A 21,334-nucleotide genomic window follows, 5' to 3' on the forward strand; every position below is an offset into this window, starting at 1 on the left:
CGCACTGTAGACCAGGCTGGCCTCGAACTCACAGGGATCTGCCTGCCTCTGCCTCCTGAGTGTTGGGATTAAAGGCGTGCGCCACCACACCCAGCTCCAATTTTGCTCTATTCTTAATCGGCTGCATAGTGGTTACTGGGTGCCTTTCTTATTCATGAAATTCTGTTTATTTCTCATTTGTATTAAATTCTGTTTATGCTTCTTGGGAAAGAAGAGTGATCATGTAATTGTTGTGATTGTGAGTGAGTGTTGTTTAAGGCATAGGCAAGTTCAGTGAGCTTTTCTGTTTCTTCCTTCCATGGTGGGAACTGGAGAGAATGGCAAGGCAAGGTATTGAGTGAATGAGTGAATGAATGAATTAATGAATTGCAGAGATGCTGATTTGGGAACTAGAATTCCAGCTCTGTTCCTCTCTTCCTTTACTCCATGTGATTCTAGTTTGGCTCTAAAGTGCTAACTGTGGCTCATGGCCATGTGCAATGGTCTCTTTTTCTGTAAAGCTCTGTTATCCAGTTCCTGCTCAGGTTTAAATGTGGTAGTCAGAAGCGGTGAGGCAGGGGGATGGTGGAGAGAGTATCACTTGATTTTATTCTGAAACTGGTTCAGGTAGCTTACGGAAAATCGGTGGCTTGTATAGCACAGATTTTTCTAATTTCATATTCAAGGCTGAAAAGTATAGCTAACAGTAGATGTTGCTGTGCCTGGATTTTACTTTGGCCCTTTGTGTTGTGTCCCCAAGAGGAAACCTGTGGAGAGGAGTGTTTGTCGTTCTGAAAGTACTAATGATTCCGTGACTACTGGCCTGTTGATTTCAACAATCCTAGCAAGCACATTTCTTTCTTGACCCAGTTGGTTACATTCACCTGCTTGTTTACCATGTCACACTGAGATAAGGTAGTATTCTATACTTGCCTTTTAGACAGTCAGAAAATTTAAGGCCAAGTGGTCTGAACAAATGTTGTACAGCAAGGAACAAGAACAGCACAGCAGTCTTTACCATCTCGCTGCCAGAGCTTACAAACCACCGTGCACTAGATGACTGAACAGTGATGGCTTTCCTTCCCCTTGGCTGTTCTTAAAATATATACTAGATTCAACAATAAATTAAATTGTATAGCCATCAAATTCATTGTTGACTCTCAGATTCCTTAATATGACTGTATTTGGAGATAAAGCTTTTACAGGAAGGATATCCAGGCGAGTCCTCCAGTGTGCCTGGTGTTCTTATGGGGGTGATAGTGGAGGTAAGTGGAGATGTGCCTACAACATGGAAATACTGACAAGGCCATGTGGGAATATGTAGAGATTTTGACCTTCCATCCAATAGAACGCAGAAAATAAATTCCTGCTGGTTAAGCTTTACCCTATGGTATTTTATTTTGAGAGCCTTGGTATATTATTGTAACCATATAAACCACTAAAAATTGAAAAAATCTTCAGTGGACATTTCTCTGAAATATAAAAGCCAATATCTGTATGTATATACTTTCAGAATATCATTAGTCATTAGGGACCTGCAGTTAAATTACTTCACATCCAGTAGATGGCTATAATAGAAAATACAGTAATAAATATTAACAGGGTTGTTGAAAAATCAAAATTTTATATATTGCTGGTGGGAATGTAAAATGGCATTCCTGTTGAAAACAGTTCAACATTGCCTCCAAGTACTGAACTTAGAATTACTGTATGTCCCAGCAATTTCATTCTCAGTTACAAGCCCAAAAGGATTAAAAACATTTATACACACACAAATGCTTAGCAGCATTATTTACAGTGGCCAAAGGTGAGATCAGTGCACCATTGATCACTTAGTGTGTGGGTTTTAAAAAGTGGCATATCTATTTCATGGGATATTATTTAGACATAAAGCAGGATAAAATACTGACTAATGTTGCCATATTAATGAACCATGAAAATGTTATTCTACCATAAAGACAGCCAACAAAAACTCCAGTTATTGCATTATTTTCCTCAAATGAAATGTTCAGAATAGAGAAATCAATAGGCATATACTGGTTGTCAGGGTCTGGGGCCGAAAACAATGGGTATTGATTGCAAATGTCATGTTTGGGAATTGGACATCAGTGATAGATGCATTTCTTAGTTGAATATACTAAAATATTTTAAAGGATGTATACTTTAAAGAATAAATGTCAAAGTATGTATTTCAGTAATATCTCAAGATTAAGCCGTCAGTGTTCCTAGATAGTGAACCTAAAGTAAGCATGAGTGAGATGCCTTGCTTATTATTGTTAGTGTCTTGCTTCTTAGTAATACTAATCCAGGAGTGAGGTTGTTGCTTGTCCCAAGGATATGGGTGAAGTTACACACACACACACACACACACACACACACACACACACACACACACACACACACACACACACACACACACACACACCCCCCATCGATGATCTCTATGGATCTTGCTCATGGAGGTAAAACAAAATTCTTCTTTACAACACATTTTCTGAAACCATCGTTTCTAGGCATTAGTTCAGATGGTAACAGAACACTTTAGAAGTTTAAGCTTCATCCTTTTTGAGCCATTCTTACCTTAAGAATCCCTGAACCACTAGGCCCGCAAAGAAGATGACTTGCTTATCTGCTACTATTTAAAAGTATCTTTAAACATTTGCAAACAGCAAGCCGTGATCTGAGGCATAGAGATTAGTGCTAAAGTATATCCTAAAACTGGCAGCATCCACATCAGCTAGGAAAGGTTTAGAAATGCAGGTACCCACACCTCCTGAACCAGAGACTTGCTGGGAGAGCTGGTGCAGTTCTGTGATTTCAGCACTTCACAGGAGTCACAGGCTCCTACCTGTGCTGTCGCTTACTGGCTATGGGCCTGCCCACCTGTTGGAGTCCTCACTCCGAAAAGCACGGCTTTCCTTTTTTGTTCTTCTCTGTCTCTTTCATTTGCTGGCCAGAGCCTGGGCATGCTTTTCGGCACTGTGGGCTTGCTTCTACTCTAAAGCTCCTCTTCCTACCCTGTGGCTGTTCGTCTGCCACATGGCTGACCTTCATGCCTACTTAACTGAATGGCATGGTCCTTTCTCCCTTCTGTCACTTTCCCCTGGGCAAGTGGTGAAATTTACTACTTGCTTCCGTGGAGTTTTTCTTTAAAATCTGATGAAAATGACTTCAAGCTTCAAACAAAACAGAAATGACCAGCTAGCCAGCCAACTAACCAACCAAAAACAAAAGAGAACAAAACTAAAAAATAAACCTTTCAGTTTAAAATGATACAGGTGTCCCAAAACGAAACAGCAAGGAAAAAAACCCATTCATGTTTTCTAAAACTGAGGCTATAGGACTCAGATGGAATGCAACCATTTATTGTAATCTCCAGAATAATTTCAGTCAGTTCAACTACTCTTCAAAATATTAGTCTCGGGCTCAGAATTCGGTCACAACCAAGCAATGCACAAGGACACATTACACGACAAAACATCCTTCAGTTTCTCTGAGAACGCTCCTTCAAACACGGGCTCAGTACTCCTGGGAGTTACACGACAAAACTGCCAGTGTCCCGTGACACACAACAGAGTGGAGACCACACCCGAGAGGAATCTGCATCCCTCTCTGTAAAGTCTTCCTCTTGAAGTTTTAAAGGATGCTGTTGGACATTCTGTTGGCAAGGAAAGCTACACATGCTTTCAGGACAGAACAAGCTACTTAGACTTTTATACTGTACACTTCACTTATGGGTAGCTGGAGACTTTAAAAAAGTATATTACATCTTTAAAAATACTAATTATTGGGGACAAAGGTTGAAAATATTTACCAGCAATGTTAAGTACTCTTGAAATCACAGTTTTCTGGATAAATAAATGCAATATTATCTTTCTAAATTTTTTCATTATACATAGCTTGGAAAATATACTTTAGGCTGTTTAATTTTCACATCTTAAATAATATTTATTTTCTTCTTCCTTTGATAATACTAAACTTTTAAAAATTTATATCTATTTTTATAGATACTACTTTCACTCTGTTTTCAATACCTTGGCCTGAACTTGTTTATGGGGAAAAAATAACATCGACAATATTAGCTGGTTATACTGACAGGAGAGGAAGTATCATAATTTTTTTTTTATACCTTGTATTAACAGTAAACCTTCTCACAGAGAAGAACATAAATACCTTAAATTATATTGCCAACAATAAAAATTCACATTTCATGCTTTAGTGAGACAGTTAAATCAGCTGTAGGTAGTCCTCAGTTTAGGGTAGAGCCCTTCCAGGGTCTGGACCTCCTGTATGTGCCAAATAGAAAGAACGCTCTTGATGCTGTGAAAACAGCATAGCTTCTGCCATCTTCCTATGCAGTAGCGAAAGCTGTCAAGTTGCAGCTGCAATCTTGAGTCACATTAGAGTGACAGCCAATGTGCTTTAGGCCTAGACACTCAAGAGGCTCATCTGCAGCACTCAAAAGCTGCACTGTTCTCTAACAGGAGTCAAGGTGAAGACTGCCCTTCTGAGTACAGCTCAACACGTGTAGGTCTATTGCACAGGGTTTTTATAAGGGTCCAAAACAGTACTTGCTCCCGCCTTAAGCTACTATATACATTTTTCAGATAAGTTCCGCGTTTCACTGGGGAACGTGACTTGTAGAGAGTTTTCTTTACATGCAGGCTCCTCCCTGCCGCTCCCACCAACCTCATCCACCAACAAGACACTCTCCGAGTCCTGGCCCTGGGAGGAGTCCGAGGTCTCTGATATCCGCAAAGTTCTCAGAGAGGTGGTGTCTGGTTGGGTGAGGCCCATGCCATGGGCACCTGGAAGCAAATTCTTGCCTCCGAGGCTGCTTTCAGTTAGGTCTGGCAGGTACAGGAGGGTCTGAGACGTGCTGCTGATCTCCTTCAGTTCCCGGGAGAGGAAGGAGCGTGAGTGGCTGGACATGGCAGAAGATGTCCTCCGACTCTCTGAGCAGTGCTGTGCTGAGCGGTCTCTGCCGGACCCACCGATGCGGCAGAAGAGGCACTTGATCTTCTCTATGGCTTTACTGAGCACAGCCTTCCGCAGAAGAATGTAGATCCAGGGATCCAGGATGGGGTTCACAGAAGCAATTCTGATGGCCTGCAGATCTGGGTTTCTGCTGATGTCTTTAACCACACTTGGCTGATATAACTGGTTGATGAACACTCGCACCTGCATAAACGAGAGGCCCACATTGAGATGTTATAATTAAGCAATTTGGCAAAACACTTAAGTGCTGCATTTACGTTTGCAACGTGACGTGAGGTAGCCGCTCTTATGTGGCAATGCCCACTTTCCAATAGCAGTTTACACAACAAGCCAGTTTCTGTGTTTCAAAAGAGACTAATTTGGTAAGCCAATTAACCATGAACTCATTAGAAAAAGCTGAGGCGTCTATGCCATCAGTATCTCCTGTGAACCAGAATAGTTCTCCTCTGCGGCTCTCCCCACTCTCCATAGGAATTGTCTGGTGTTAACTGTCTCTTGAACGCAAACTTTTCTCCAGTCCTTTTCCTCAACAGCATTTTTCATTGGAGGTAATATTACAGCAGCTACCAAATAGCATTTCCATCCTCAATCTCTCTCCAATCCCTCCTCCAGTCTGCCCCAGAAGATTACTACTGAAGTGTATGTCCTATTATGCAGGTCAGCTGCTAAAACTTCCCACCACTCCTCTCAAACTATGGTTTTGTGCATCTTCAAAATAAAGTTTGACTGAATTCAGTGACTATTTCAGAACACCAATGAGAAGCACCTCCTTCTCTGTGCTTCTAAAGCCTGTTAGCCAGTAGCCAAGTAGTCAGTACACAAATAGGGTAGTAAAGGTGTTAACTTATTGTGCGGATTGAGTTATGAAGGCTGACAGACCCACCATGTACCAGACATGGCATACAAGGGATCCATACACGAAAACCCTAGCAACTTGGCTATTTTGGAGCCTTAATTTGGGCAGTTAGAAAAACTGCCTTTCTCATAGTCATTTATTGACCCCACAGTACTTTTTTTTTTTTTTTTTTTTCATATCTTAGCATTTAACAGTGGACACAGGATTCTGAGGTATTCTGACAGTTTCTGGGAACAAGCAGTTCTATGAGATGCCCTATGCCCCTTGGGGGCAGAGAGCAACGCATGTGGTGCAGAGGACAAGGAAGGAAGACCAGCCATCAGCACACAGGTGCAGCTGCAGGTGGCCAGGCACGAGCCCCTCTGGAGCAGCAGAAGCACTGGGTTTTGATAGACCAGGGGCAGATTGCCAACTTCCCAAGGGAGGAAGTAAGGCTCAGCTGAGAGGAAGCTCTCTATGCTAAGTCATGGAAGAGTGAACTGGAGTGTCAGCTTCTAGGAAACTCAAATGATTCATCGAATGAGCAAGAACTTATGTAAGCATAGCGAGCACTGTGGCTCCCTGGGGGAGATGGCACTTGTCAATGCTCTCAAGTTTGTCCCTAACGTATTGTGATCCTTATGTACCTAGACCCAGCTTTTAATTATGCTTGGATAATTTGTGTAAAATTCATTTGTAACTCACATAAAGTGAAGCTCTGAGATCATAATCCTTGCTTGCTGGTGGGAATTATTTTAGATAAAGGAGAAATAAAAAGTGAATCTTGTAGTCAGGGAAGAGGGATAAAATTTTTTAAGGGAGAAATAACAACTCACAAAGCACACCCAGAGCCTGAATCTATCAGACAAACACGGTTAACAAGATGTGATGACATCACTGTCTTGGAATATAGTGTAATAATGCTTCAGGCTATGTCGTTTACCAGGAGTGGGCATGGATAGGTTAGAAAAATAGCAATTTGGGTAAAAGTTAAAAAAATTTAAAGATATCGTTTTCATTAATTTGTAAAATTCAATTTACATGCAACTTATTGCTGGATGATCTGACCCGATGACACAACTCTATTTCTGTTTCTTCATTAACCCTAATTAGACAAATGTGCATTGTTTTTATTTGTCATTTTCTTTATTTGTTTTGGAAGTACATTTGGTTGTAAAACTTAACCTAACCCAATCTTCTGTCTGTTATGATATGTTAATAACTACTCTTTCTAAAAGCCAAGAAGCTATGAATTCTAAAGATTTTGGATATAGGATCATGGACTGTAAGTCTTGTTGGATAAAAGAGTCAAATGGACCTCACATGAACTGAAGTAAACATAACGTCAGAATACGATGTCTTGTCTTAAAATGGTTTTAGTGTTTCTGCTGCAACAAACGAAAAGCATATACTTGGACAAAATCTTTACAAATACTAGTTTAAAAAAAAACCAGACTTGTGATGATTGCTCATTAGTACATCCCTGTCAAGCACACACAAGGCCCTTGGTTTGATCTCCAATGCCTCAAAAAGAAGCGCACAAACAAATCTCTTGGTTTTTTCATTCCAGATACTTTATAAAGTCCTTAGTGCCACTGCATAGCTGAGTGAGTTCCTCCTCTGTTCTCAGACAATGTGTTAATTACCTGGACCTGGAAGGCAGGTGTGTGTGTGTGTGTGTGTGTGTGTGTGTGTGTGTTTGTGTGTGTGTGATAGGATCTATTCTTCACCAGGCTGTCTTCAATCCCTTGGCCATCTTCTTGCCTCAGTTTCTCAAGTGCTGGGACAAACAGGCATAAACTAGAGATCTGGAAGTGTTGATACTTTTTAAAGCTCTTTTCTGTCTTATTGACAGTCTGGCCTCCAGTTTCCAGATGAATTTCATGTTGCTTATTTTGTTCCAGCAGACTGGAACATTTATGTGTAATATATATTCTTAGTAATGGGGTTACCTCTAGAAAACACTGCGACCTGTAGTATTTTACTCACACTCCCAGGTTATGTTTGTAAAGATGAAAGAAGTGAAGGGCTGGAAGCCACTAGTAGCAAACCTGGCAGGGTTTGTGTGAACCTGACACTCCAAACCTCTAGAGGGCAGTGTTGTTCTACTCCAGAGCGGCGAGTGCCTTGCATGTCTTGGGACGCCTTTTGCACAGGTACTTTCCAAAAAGCCTTCAGAATACAGTTTGAATTATATATATTTACATGTTTTTCTGCTGGCTGCTTCTCCACCAAAACCTCAAAGGAAACATGGTTACCTCTGAAAAGAGGAAATTACTGAACAGTTGAAACAAAAAGCTGTAGCTACTTAAAGAAACACGTGAGGAGTTCACATTTTGTTTTCAAGTTTTTATAATCAAAACTGGCAAGGGGCAAGGAAAAAAATCACTTTTGTATTTCTTTTTATCTGCAGCCATAATAAAGGTTGACTAATAAAGAAGGGAATGAAAACAAGGTATATATTTTTTTAAAGTTCTATTTTAGAGTTGTATGGGGGCTTGGAGGGGCTTACAACTGGCAAGAGATCCTCCTCCCCCCATAGCCCCATCTGGTCACTTAGTTAGTATCTTCCAATCAGCGAGAGTTCATAGGGTATCATGCGGATGAGCATAAAACACAGCATTATGGGATAGGATATGGCTCAGTGATAGATATAGCACTTGCCTGGCATGCATAAAGCTTCAGGTTTAACCCTCAAAACTTCACAATAAATTAAATAAATTCTTCCAAATTTTAAATTCGTATAAAAATTCTCAAAAATTGGTCAAATTATTTTCAAGGAATTGAAGGAACCAAAGTGACTTTGCCTCTGGTTTTCAGTGGGGTCTCAAGAAGAGGAGGGACAGAAGAGGTGAAACCAAAAGACTCAGGCATTTTATAGCATTTGAATAAATGCAGCATCTCTGGCTTCACTTTAAGGGGCACTTGCTCCCAGGACAGCCAGAGCTACACAAGAGAAACCCTGTCTCGAAACACCAACCAACCCAAAACCAACCAAAAACAAAGACCAACCCAAAATGACAACAAAATCAACCCCCAAAGGCCACTTAATTCTTGATTTCCTGTCCCTGAACAGCAGTGACAGGTTTGACAGGACCACGCACAGCTGTGGTGCATGGGGAGGTGAGGCCGCTTTCCCACACCTTCTCTAGCAAGCCCAGATGTCACACAAATAAATAAGTTCACACAGGCTGCGGTTCGGGAAGCATGTGTTGCTGATAAAGCAGAGGCCCTGAGTCAGCGAGGGGAAAAGCTCTAAAATCCTCGCAAACAGGCTCCTTACTTTCTTCCACTTTTGACGATGAGCAAGTGCAGACTTTGTGAGGATGACTTGAGCCTGATATTGGAAGCGATTCCTAAATTCTAAACTTCTTAAGATGGATAAGCTTAGGAACGCTGGAAAAGAACTTGGGGAGGGGCCAATAAAAACTAGAAGGTCTTCATATTCTGTCTGTGGTGTTTACTATCAAGGCATAAGCTTGTTGTTGTTGTTGTTGTTGTTTTGTTTTGTTTTGAGACAGGCCTGAAACTTGCTATGTAGACCAGGCTGCCCTGGAACCCACAGAGATCTGCCTGCCTTTGTCTCCCTAGTGCTGGGATTAAAGGCGTGCACCATCACTCCAAGCTGTGCATAAGTTCTTAAAGTGCTGAATACCATGCATAGGACTTAACATCGGTTTTGTCACTTACTCCTTTCTTTTTAATATGTAGAAACATGGCCACTGCAGACCACACTGATAACTGCTGGTAAAACATAGCTTTGGGGCATGGCTGATGTCTGGTATTAAACACATGCACTTCCTCCTTAAGAAAAATCTGTTTGAAAGGAATGCTGAATTGAAATGTTGAACTCCTGACTAGACTAATATAATACTTGATTGTCTGAAGGGAAATGCTGTCCAGTAAATGGCAGAGTCTGCAACTGGATTTGAGCATGGGGCTGCTTGTTCTTTTCCAAGCACAGGAAAGGAATTATCTCTGTGTGCTCTGTTATCTCATTGCCTTGTGAAGAGCCCAGAATTGACACAGCTGTTACTAGATGGTCTCACCACCCCCTTAAAAAAATGGTCATGGAAAGTGTCCTTAACTGAGTGGTGCTATTAAAGTCTACATTTCTTGTTTCTCCTAGGTGACTAACTGGCCATTCATTGCATGCAACTTATGTAATCTCTACTGGTTAATATCTACATTGCAAATCTATTTTGAACGTTTCCCCCTTCTAATTCACAGCCCTCACATTTCAGCTCTAAGAGAGAAGATATCTTGTTACAGATGTTCAGTAAAAGCAAAGCTTAAGATGTCAGTAAAGATGATGAGCACTGAAGAGAGATGCATTCCTTGCCACTGAGTTAGACATGGTTCTTCATCTGTAGCTGGGGAAACTGAGGTGCAGAGGGGGGCAAACATGGGACTACTCTACTGAGAGGACTCCAACCAGCTGCTGGGCTTGGTACAATCTTGTTTTCATGTACTGCTCTGCAATGACCCAAGTGCTTTTGAAAGACACTTCACATTATGACTCAAACATTGCTTCTAGCAATTGCCCTTCTTTTAAAAACACAGTCGCCTGTTTTAGAAAAGTGGTCAGTCTTGTTGATTTTGCTATAGTGGCATCTAAATTAATTGCATTACTTTTACATGTGCACGTGCTTTTGGTTCCTACGATCATTTGAGGGGCCCCCACTTCCAGCCTGCCTTCTGCAAAAAGTGTCTCTGCCGTTTTCATCTGCTTTTATAAGCTGTTGGTGATGCCTTTATAGTGGTAGCCAAAGAAATACAGGAAACTGTTTCCCTAAGGACGTAAAATTTACCTAACCAAGGCAGAAAATTAATTTGCCACACTACTGGCATCTCAGTGTAAGAAGAAAGAAAAGAGACAAATAAGCAATCAATGTGCCCTGGGCTTGCATGTGTGTGTGTGTGTGTGTGTGTGTGTGTGTGTATGTGTGTGTGTGTGTGTGTGTGTGTGTGTGTGTGTGTTTGTAGGAAAATGCCTTTTCAAATCTCACTCTTTTGCTCTGAGGCAAAAAGATCTGATTATAACTGTTGTCCTAACATTAGCATTATAACTACAAAGTACCAGAAATTGATCTAGCTATAGTATTTAATATAGTGACCTTAGGCATTTGTGTCAATTGCATGTTTATAAAGATTGTGAGATATTTATCTTATGCATGTACTTTCATTTCTTCATCTTCTCCTGTACTGGAAAAACAAAATAAAACAAAACAAAAAACCCCCCAAAACAAAACAAAACAAAACAAAAAACCTAAACTAACCCTGAGATCAGTTATAAATAGCAGAAAGGGCAAAATGACAAGAACCACACTCTGACCAAATGCCGCTTGTGCTGTGGCGTATGCTTCCACTTTCTCTGTTCATTGATTATGACCCACTCGGAGAATTTTGTAGATTTGGCATATTCATTATAACCACAATGAAATTCTCAGTCTTTCTCAACTTTAGTTCTCAAGCTCAGCACCATTTTGCCTAATAAATTAAAATTTACTTTCCACACTAAACTTATTATCACTGAATCTACCGTAGTTCTTCCCACGGGTCCAAAAGACAGACACTTGCCTACTTTGCAGTGCTGCTTCTCCTTCCTCTACATTGTATGTAGCTCTCTGGATGTCCAAGGGAGCGTATCTGCTCAGCCAGGTAGCCTTCCGGAAGCACGAAAGATGGCCCAGAGGCTTTCATTTCCCTCCAATGGAATTAGCACTCAATTTTATTTGATAATGTAAAAGCAGATGCTTCACCAGTTCCTTTTGAACTGAAAGTACACCCAACTGCTTTACCTGTCAGAGAGCTTGAGGACCTTTAACCTCATTTGTTCCCTGAACATGTGAGAAACATGGAGGCGGGACTAGAAAACAACCAAGAAAGAAACTGTGAAGGGTTCTTTTGATTCCTTCAATAACTACAGAGTAGTGGGTGAGTACATTGGCTGTATTGCTCCCCATTACTTGTCACAAGTTTTTACTTGTCTGACTCTGAAAAAGCAGATTTTTTGTAGCCCAAACTCGAGGCTAAAATCTGAAGTTACTCTTGTTTACTTGGTTACTTATTTCTCATGAAAGCACTCAGGCTCTTGGCCAACATGATTACCCCTTAGCTAGGCCAGTCTCAACTCTCAGATAGACATTATTATTTCACACCGACTGCCCAGTACTTTCTATAGACTGGACACCATTTTTTTTGGTTGCTGTTGTTAACTGAAATGGAATAAACATGCCAGCCGTAAACTTAGCTCTGGGCCATCTCATACTTTCAGGCTTTGTCATAAATGGCCCTGAACCTGCAGGCAGGCCAGCCCATAGAATTATGGACTGATTATATGCTTCTCTGGATGACACAAGAGAATACTTTATTGGTAGCTTCATTTGAATCAGTAACACCACATGCTCACGTCTAACCAAAACATTTCGAAAGTGCGTGCGTGGTTACTTATGGCTCCTCTCCATTTCTCAGGTCCATCAAGTGGACATCCTGTAAATAACAGCTCCTCACTTTGTCATTTACTGTCCCGTACAATGTAAGGCAGCGACAGAGGTCTCTTCCCTTCCACATGTCCCTTTATTTTGAGTTGTTACTACAGACAGTAAAAGATATTTATATGGCTCGAGAGTGCCTTAACTCTGCAAATTACATTAGGCTCTGGGATGGCTTAAAGGCCCTTTTGGCCAGTCATATTTACTTATGTTTATACAAATTGGCAAGAAGCTACTGTATGCTGGCTCTCAGCCGCCACTAACTTTTCTTCCATTTACAGTCACTTTTGTAAGAGATAAAAATATTTTCTATATCAAAAACTCCTGGTAGTATTAATAAGAGAAAGGAAAGAATAATACTCCATTAGTTTATTTCCACTTGCTCCCAATGAACCTAGAGAGTATTTCTTTTTGAATAGGTAGTTTAGAATTTCCAGGAATGCAGTGTTTTGAGAGCTAGAACTCGGAACAAGATAAAATTTAGATGAAGAATTACATTGCTCTACTACCGATCTGTTTCTAGGGCATTCTATCTGTAACACGTAAAAGCAGGGAACTTAAGAGGCATTTGCTCCCCTCTGCTTATAATATTTTAGACATTATTAAAGGCATTTTAAAAGAATGTGTTCCTCAAAGATGTAGTGCATCAAGACACTAACAGACACTCCACAAAAGCCCAAATTAGAAGGTTCCAGCAAGAGACTGTAATACCACAGTGGTGGGGACTGGAGCCTGGTGGTCTAAGAGGAACCATCTTCATAAAAGACAAACTGGACTGCTCCTGCTCATTGACAATTAAAATGCAATGCGCATCAGCTTGCCCATACCCCTCAACTCCATCAAGCTTTCTTAGCTTGCAAAAAGGATAAGGAACTCGAATGTAAACCTGTTCAACAGTCTTCTCATGCATGACATGGCTTTGTGTATGTGTATGGGCGGTGGAGGGGCTAAGGGAAGGGGGGCGGGGAGCAGCATGAATGTGCCTGCAAGATTATCCTCAGCCAGTCACTCAAACTCCTCCATGGGATGAGTCCTTAGGCTTTTAAACTAAAAAGCGTCGCATCTATTCTAGCTTTAAAATGCTGCATAGGAAAAAGAAAAAGGCCGGCAGAAAGCAAAACACTAGAATTTGCACTATCCTAAGGAATGAATTCAACAGAGCTTAGCACCCCTGGTTTGCAGCCTCTAGGGCCACGGAGTGGAGCGCTAGAGCAAGTAACCCCATCCTCCCTCCCCCAATCTGACTGAGCCAGCAGTGAGGGTTCTGGGAAGATACAAAGCAAAACACCAGGCACTAAGGGGAGCCTGAGGGGCTGCCCAGGGGACCTCAGAACCCATGTTTTTGGGGAAAGAACCTCTGGGGGACCTAAGGGGAAATCACCTGCTGCATCTCCTTAGAGTCAGGACTTAGAAGGAAAGCCTGTGTCTGCGCAAAGAAGCCTCCAGCAGGAGCAGGTCCCAGCCCAGACCTAGAGGGAAACTTTGTCACTAGCCAAGGAACCAGGGAGAAAGGGCGGGCTAGGGGGTGGGGTAACGAGGGGGAAGAGAGGTAGATACGAGAGAAGGGTCGAGTGGGCTCCAGGCCCAGACACTCACCACGAGTGGAATGGAGCAGATGAGCACCACCAGGGAAGTGGCGATGAGTAAGATGACCATCTGGATCTCCGCGCCCGCGATGCGCCGGAAGCTCCTGCGGCGGCGAAATTCGCTGAGACGCTGGAGGGCTGGGGAGGCGGCCGCGTGGCCCCGACAAGCAGCTGAGGCCACAGCTGCTGCGGCAGCCGCGTGGTGCTGCTCCGTGCCCAGCGAGGTGCGCCGCATGAACTGGCGGTGCATACGGAGCAGCGCGCCGCACACCAGCACGTTGCAGAGCACGGTGGCGAGGATGAGGAAAGAGCTGAAGCCGGCGTACATGTAGGAGAAGGCGGCGTAGGCCGTTACGTTGGTGGTCCAGTCGATGAAGCACCAGGTGCCGGGGTACTGAGGCTTAGACCTGCCCAGGCCCATGTTGGGCAGTGCGCAGAACAGCACGTTGGATGCATAGACGGCGAAGAGTGTGAGGCCGGCCAGCCGCTTGTCCACGTAGTGGCTGTAGAAGTAGGCGTGGTTGATGGCCAGGTAGCGCTCGATGCTCATGGCACAGATGATGCTCAGACCCGATAGGCCAAAGAAAAGTAGGATAAAGGTGCTGTAGTCACACAGTGCCTGTTCCCCGGGCCACTGGCCCTTCATGTATGTGGCGATAGTCACTGGGCTTACCAGCAATGTGCCCAGTAGGTCAGTGACAGCCAGCCCACATACTAGAGTGTAAAACGTTGTCTCCTTTTGCTCCTTGCGCGATTTGCATAACACTATGATGGCCACCAGGTTGCCCACCACCCCGAAGATGAACATCACTGCTGGAATGGTCACTGGGCTGTTGAGCCTCTCTGGAGTGGAGGAGAAGGATGCATTGACCCCCGGGATGGACATGATGCTCAGGTCAGTAGTACACAACCTTGGAGCTCACAGTTCGATTTAGGGATGGTATCTAGAGAGAGGAAAAGGAGGGGTGAGCCATTTACCACTTGCAAGGTGTTTGATCCATGGCCAAAAATGCTGTCTATGACACAAGGAGAGCAAGGGGACCCGACTTCCTCTTCTGTAGCCACTCACTAACTGTGGCTACTCAAATCTCCAAGCTCTGGTTGCATCTTGCAAAGAGCACTACTCTGCTGATATTAATATTTATAAGCTTTTAACTGTTATTCTCGCCTACCGCCCCTACCCCGGTCCCCACTCTCAACTGATTGCCTAGCCTAGATGAGCAAGACCCCTCTCAAGGGTAAAGCGACTCCCTAGTGATATTTCCGACCGAGCCAATAAAATTCTCATGGAAACAAGAGATGGGCAATTTGGGAAGCACACTATGTCCTTTGGTTCCCGGAAAGAGCACCTGACCACTGCGCCGTCCATGCCAAGACCTAACTTACCTGTAGGGTGGGGTTTGGAGCCCGGTGGGCCCCAATGCTCAGGCCTCAGACGTTCTGGACCCACCTCTAACCTCAGCAATTAGTCTTTTCCCTCCCAATGAGGAACTTGTCAAGCCTTTGTCGCCCTCGGAACCAGGTCTTGGTCTCTGCCAAATTTCCGGAACTGAGGTCAGAGTATCTAGCTTTCAAAAAGCTTGGAAAGCAAGAGAAGACCAGTCGTGGGTTTCTTGTTTGATTTGTCCCTTCCTTCTTCTAAAGACGAATCTCAGCTTTTCAGAGCCCGCAGATCTGGGGCGGGAGGTCAGCGTCCAGGTGTGCCGCCACGCGTGCAGGTGGGAACGGAGCGTAGGTCCGGGCTCCCTTCTCCCTAGCCGCGGGCTGAACGGACAGCTACCGAAGAAGGCGGCTGTAGCTGAGGCCGCTCCTTGTGCTCTGGGGGCGGCACTGGGTCCACTGGGCCTGGGGCTCTGACCTGGGGCTGTTCATCTTCCTCTCCCGCTGCCGGATTTCGAGCTTCGCTTTCGCCCTTCCAGTCTCTGGACAAACTTTTCTCCTGCCGCAAGTTTCCCTGGAGGGGGCGGAGACAGTCAGAGCGCGGCCCGGACGCCCATTGGCTGATATGGCAAGGGGGCGGAGCGAGGCTTCCTTTGGCACCTCCCGGGAGCGGGGTGATGGGGGGTGGGGCTAGAGGCTAGGGAGGTCTAGAGGGACCTGCAAGGGTGCCACCCGGTTGCGGTTGCGGCTTCAGTGTCTTTTCTCCTTCGGAGGAGCCTCTGGGAAACCCCAGAACGCACTTTGCAGCTCCGTAGCTGGGCATTTAGTGGGGATGGAGCTGGAACCAGTGTCTGGTCAACGTCGTTCTGCTGATTAGAGTGGGTTAATTCTCGAATCTTCCACCCGCGAACCAAGAATGTGGCTCTTAGGATGTATGGGCAAGTGCTTTAGGACTCTACCTGGGAGCGGCAGAGTGGAGAGGAGAAGAGGCTGTGTAGTTGTCCGTGGGTGTGTACGCCCGAGCGTTCCGGTTGGGACTTAGCAGACGCGTGGGTAGGTACCAGGCTTGGGCGGGGAGACGAGGAAGAATCCAGCCTCTCACCATAAAAGGAGTTAGTTGGCAGTGCCCTAGCTGCCCTCAATAGGGCACCAAAGCGGAGGCGGGGAGGAAGGCAAGCGATACGGAACTGCAACTTCTCCTGGTTTAGGTGGCAGAGTCTTAGGGCTCTGGAGACAGGTGGCCTACAAGTACACCTGAGACTTCGTTGATGGGGAATGCTTAACTATGGAGGACTTTATTCTTGAGGAGGACTTTTGGGCTTTGAAACAAGTGTAGACTGAGTAGCTTCCACCTTCACCTGCAGGATGAGAAGGAGGTTTGAAAGTCAAGGGAAAAAAAAAAAAAAAAAAAAAAAAAAAAAGGATTTTCCAGGCATTGCCTCTTTGATAATGCGGAAAACGTCTATTTGCCTCTCTCCCTATTCTTTGCTTTATAGTCTGTTCGGCTTCTTAGTTGATGAGGAACAATCATTTCTTGATTATTGACTTTACTCCTAAAACAAACAAAAACCGAAAACTGAAATTAAGATTGGAAAACACCAGGGAGCAATTAAAACCGCTTTCACTAGATCCTTGAAAAAGTACACAATAAGATTGTAGTGTGGCTTTCCAAACAATTCAAATCCTTAGAAAACCTTCTCTTCATCTGACGCGTGCGTGCTTGGCATCTTACGTGGTAACTGTGTAGCTTGAGTCTTGTATGAGATGAGCAGGCACTCCTTAAATGCTGCTTCATCAATTAAAAAAAGTCTTCTAAGAATTGATCTGATTCTTCTGCGAGTCTTGGTAACAAATGAGTAATAACATCATCAAAAAGCATTCCAATTTCAGCTAACTTCAGCCTGGAAAAGTACTCAGAATTGTGTTTACTTGCACGAAGAAACATGTGGGCATTGTAATATTGCATCGTTCTCCGTGTGAACCTTTTCACCACGAACATCGGACGGGAAGACAGTCTTAGCTGACACAAAACTCGGTGATGGTCGTTCAGTTTTTGAGTCTTCTGTTACCACTATAGTCATATGTGTTGTCTGTCCTTTGGATAGTAATCTCTAGAATGGTGTCAGCACAGAACACAAATCAACACCAGAAAAAGGAAAAGATTAAAAACTACCCTGCACCCGCATTCCTCATTAACCACTGCACGATTGTTTACTCATGTTAGCTGGTTGTCAGATAACACATGAAGGGAAGAGACAATGGTTGCCATAGCCTGCTAATATACTTTTCCCCAGGTCTTTCCTTTTGAAGCTCCTGAAAAAACATTGGCGTAGTTCAGACTAGAGTAAATAGCTTTGATGGGCACAGATGGCCTTGGCTAGACTAGATGGTTCACAAAGCAAGGCCAGGCTCACAAATCTTGGAAGGGGATTGATTAGAGGCGGGGAGGGTGTGGGGTGAAGGAGGACAGACAGCAAGATGGGAGGTAAGAGAGGCTTTGGGAAGAGAATAATAAGAATGCATTACATACAGTTATGAAATTTCAAAGAATTTAACACTTTTTTTTTTTCATGATGGAGAGTATATTATACTGGGGATAGTGGTACAGACCTGTATTCAAAACATTTGGTAGGCTGAGGTGGGAGGATTGAGTTCAAGGCCAGTCTGGGCCTTATTGTGATACCCTATTAAAAAATCCCCCAAAGCAGGATTATTAAGTATCTTGAGGTATATTGTTGAGGAAAGTCAATATTCATTACTGGATTTGTAATCTGTTGAGGCATTTGCTTACTAATCTTTTAAACTCTCTTTCCAATAGCTTTAAGATGATGGAAAAATAAGAATCCAGTTTACAAGGCTAAAACAAAATGCATGGAAGCTTTTGGTCCATCGTTTAAAAAAAACACAATGCTTCCTCTGGTGTGCTGTAACTTTAAGAAGTTGCCTCATCTTCCTCTTTAAGATTTATTTATTTTCAGTGTGTATGAGTGTTTTGCCAGCATGTATGCCTGTGTACCACATGCCTGCCTGCTGCCTATAGAGTCCAGAAGAGCTCCCTGAATGTTCTGGATGTGCTGTTACAGAAAGAAGGCTAAAAGCTGCTTTGTGGATATTGGAGAGTCAAAGTCAGGCCCTCTGAAAGAACAGCAAGTGCTCCCACCCTGTTGCACCATGCCTAAAACTTAAAGTTAGTCTGCAGAAGTAAAAACTGAAAGTTTGGTCTTCATCACACTGCCTCCAACATGTCTGTGCTTAAGAAGCTAAGCAGGGTCAGGCTGGGTTAATACTTGGGAGGGAGGAGTTGAAATTTTGGGAAATATTTTATTTCCTTGGTTTGGAAAACTGGGACAGTGGAGTCCAGTTTCCCTTACATTCTGCCAGGAATGCACATTGCAAAAGGAGAGATTTGCCATAATCATGTGGGCAATTCTTGTTATTGTTTGTATGTTTCAATGAAGAGATCTTTATTCTAACCTTTGTTCCCTGTTCTCCCTTGCAGTTTCTGTCTTGTCCTACCTCTCCACATGGAAGGTTCAGTTCTATTAGACCCTCCCTGGAGGTTTGAATTAGTTCAAGAACCGACTGTTTGATTGTTCTGTTCTAGTTAATTGTTTGACTACTCTTTCAGGTAAATAACTTGAAGTGAGAAGCCATTTAAAACCAAAGGCTGTGGTAGGTTGCCAGCCATATGCACTTCAACCAGCTTGTAGTTGAACAGGTTTGGATCTTCCTTGGATGAAAGGGACTGTGGGACACAACATACTCAGCCACCAGGATTGGGGTCAGGAAAGGAATGACTTTAGAGCAGAAAGAGGAATCAGGTCAGGCTCCACCCCCTTTTAAAGTTTATTTCATATTTTTTAACTACACTTTTGTGTGCGTCTGTGTGAGCCTATGTGCTTGAGGAGGTGGCCGGCTTTAGACGCCTCTGGAGCTAGTGTTGTAGGTGCCTGGGAGCCACCTGACGTGGGTGCTTGGAACTGAACTCTGGTTCACTGGAAGGGAAGCAAAAGTTCTTACCTGCTGAGCCATCTCTGCAGCCTCTGGTCCCAACCTACTCATGAGTTCTGATTGCATTCCTGCGCTACTAACATTCATGCGGTTAAAAATAGCAGGAGGCCTGCACCAGTTGTGTTTGGCTTTGTCTGTCTTTCATGACTCAAAACAGGGTTGGAGGCATTTATCTGGTTCAACAATACAGTAACCTTTAGGCACATTTGTGTTCCCCGGGGAATTCAGTAGATTACAAGTACAATACTGGGTATGGAAAGAGGCCCACAGTTATGATTGTGACCCCAATGGTGGTCCTCCATTTTTAGTGGTGCACTTCAAGTGTGTGCTCCCCTAATGAACTTTATGCTGAGTCTATTGCTTGGAGTTGTGATACATGTCAGTGCTGTGACTGACTCCCCCACTATCTTTATGTGTCAACAAACTGTGCTGTGGAGGCCACTCACACAAGCGATTGCTTCAGGCTGCCTCCTGTGCTTTTCACTTAGCAAAGTAATGGCTTTCTCTTCTTTTATTTTTCCCCTTGCTTTTCTTCAAATGGTTCTGCCTGCCACACCTCTACTGTGGTTTGGGCCAACGGCAAAGAAAAAAGATGATTTACCTTTAATTGTCTGTACATGAAGGTATGGGGGAAATAGCAGTACATTATTATTTCAGGGCTCTCTTCTAGAGGAGTGAGGGGTTTTGAATTAAGTTGCAGTGTCTTCACTCAAGTCTCTGTTTTATAACACTTTAAAAGATGCACATCACTGGGGATTTATTTACCTTCTACTTCTGGGGAGTAAGCAAGTTAAACTGTAAGCAGCTGCATGTTTTGAAGTCTGGCCAGCAATTCAAAAGAGGGCTTCTTTATGTCTGCCATTGGGGTTTTTGTCATGGGATCTTTGGCTCTTGGAGGGAGCCCTGTCAGCACAGATGCGAAAGATTTATTAAAGCTGTATATTTACACATGGAACCATGTGCCCAAACATGAGCTGAACAAGGATGACCCCATAGACATCCAAACTGGATGGGAAAAAGCCCATGGAAGCCTCAATCCTACACAAAGAACCATAAGAAACTGAAGAAGTTTGGGAGCTGGAGAGGCAGTCTTCCTCAGGGAAGGACACACCAGTTGGTAGCCCAGCGCCAAACACACATACAAGTAATATTATGTGTACTGAATGGGTTATATTTAGGACTATATATACTGCAATACATATAATAACAACTAGTGAAAAAAGAGTCCAGGATTTGAAGGAGAGCAGTGAAAGGGTATATGGAGTGTTTGGAGGAAGGAAAAAGGAAGGAATAAACATTGTAATTAAACTATAGTTTCAAAAAGAAAAAAGAAAAAATAGAGATACACAGGAACTCTCCTGTTGATCATCACTACCAGTCTCATGGGTAGCTCATGATGGCCCACAGCTTTCCATTGCACTTTCACATCTGCTTTCCGGCATGACTTTATGAGTAGCACTCCCTGAAGGAGGATGTGAGGTAGGGGAGACAGAGATTGCCAGGTTCAACAAGGTCCAGTTTCAGCTTCCTCTTACACACATTGCTAGGTGTTAGTATACATATTGGTTTTTATGATTAAGTGTATCTGATGAAGCTGAGGATGTAGCTCGGTGGTAGGATGCTTGTTCAGCATGCGTGAATCTGTGTCTGATCCTCCATCTTCTCTTCTCCATCTCTCTCTCTCTCTCTCTCTCATGTGAGTGCAACTTATCAGATGTAGTATACAATTTGATGATGGAATATGTAGGTTAGAAGTGATGTATGCCACTCCAAGGCCATGTCCGTACAAGATTCTGGTATGTTGTGTTCTGTTTCCTATTCTGAAAATAAAAGGCAAAATGCCAGTATATGGCATATGGCCGAGGCATAACTGGAAGAAGAAGACTGTGCCCACATTTATGTGCACAGGGTTGGAATTTAGAAAATTCCACGGGGTTTAGAAATCCCTGGTTAAAAAAAAAAAAAGAAAAGAAAAGAAAAGAAAGAAAGAAAGAAAAAAGAAATCCCTCGTACATACCATTTGAGTCTTTCTGCTTCTGGGTTAACTCACT

At 43.4% G+C, this 21,334-nt stretch overlaps 1 protein-coding gene across 1 annotated transcript; it reads right to left on the reverse strand.

The window, feature by feature from the left end:
* Positions 1-3,262: 3,262 nt before the first annotated feature.
* Positions 3,263-14,951, reverse strand: Ptger4 (prostaglandin E receptor 4). Its single transcript, XM_051150913.1, has 2 exons — positions 13,903-14,951; positions 3,263-5,160 (listed from the first exon to the last, which is right to left on the reverse strand). The coding sequence occupies exons 1-2, from the start codon at positions 14,776-14,778 to the stop codon at positions 4,570-4,572; spliced, it is 1,467 nt and encodes a 488-aa protein (XP_051006870.1). The 5' UTR covers positions 14,779-14,951; the 3' UTR covers positions 3,263-4,569.
* Positions 14,952-21,334: the final 6,383 nt, after the last annotated feature.

This window comes from Acomys russatus, chromosome 9, assembly GCF_903995435.1.
Source record: "Acomys russatus chromosome 9, mAcoRus1.1, whole genome shotgun sequence".
NCBI lineage: Eukaryota > Metazoa > Chordata > Mammalia > Rodentia > Muridae > Acomys > Acomys russatus.

What these genes read in the sequence shown, in the direction of transcription:
- Ptger4 (XM_051150913.1), bottom strand. Translation starts at nt 14,778, where the DNA reads ATGTCCATCCCGGGGGTCAATGCATCCTTCTCCTCCACTCCAGAGAGG. An exon ending in TCTGCTCCATTCCACTCGTG is followed by an intron (nt 5,161 to 13,902) that starts GTGAGTGTCTGG and finishes TCGTTTATGCAG; the next exon opens with GTGCGAGTGTTCATCAACCA.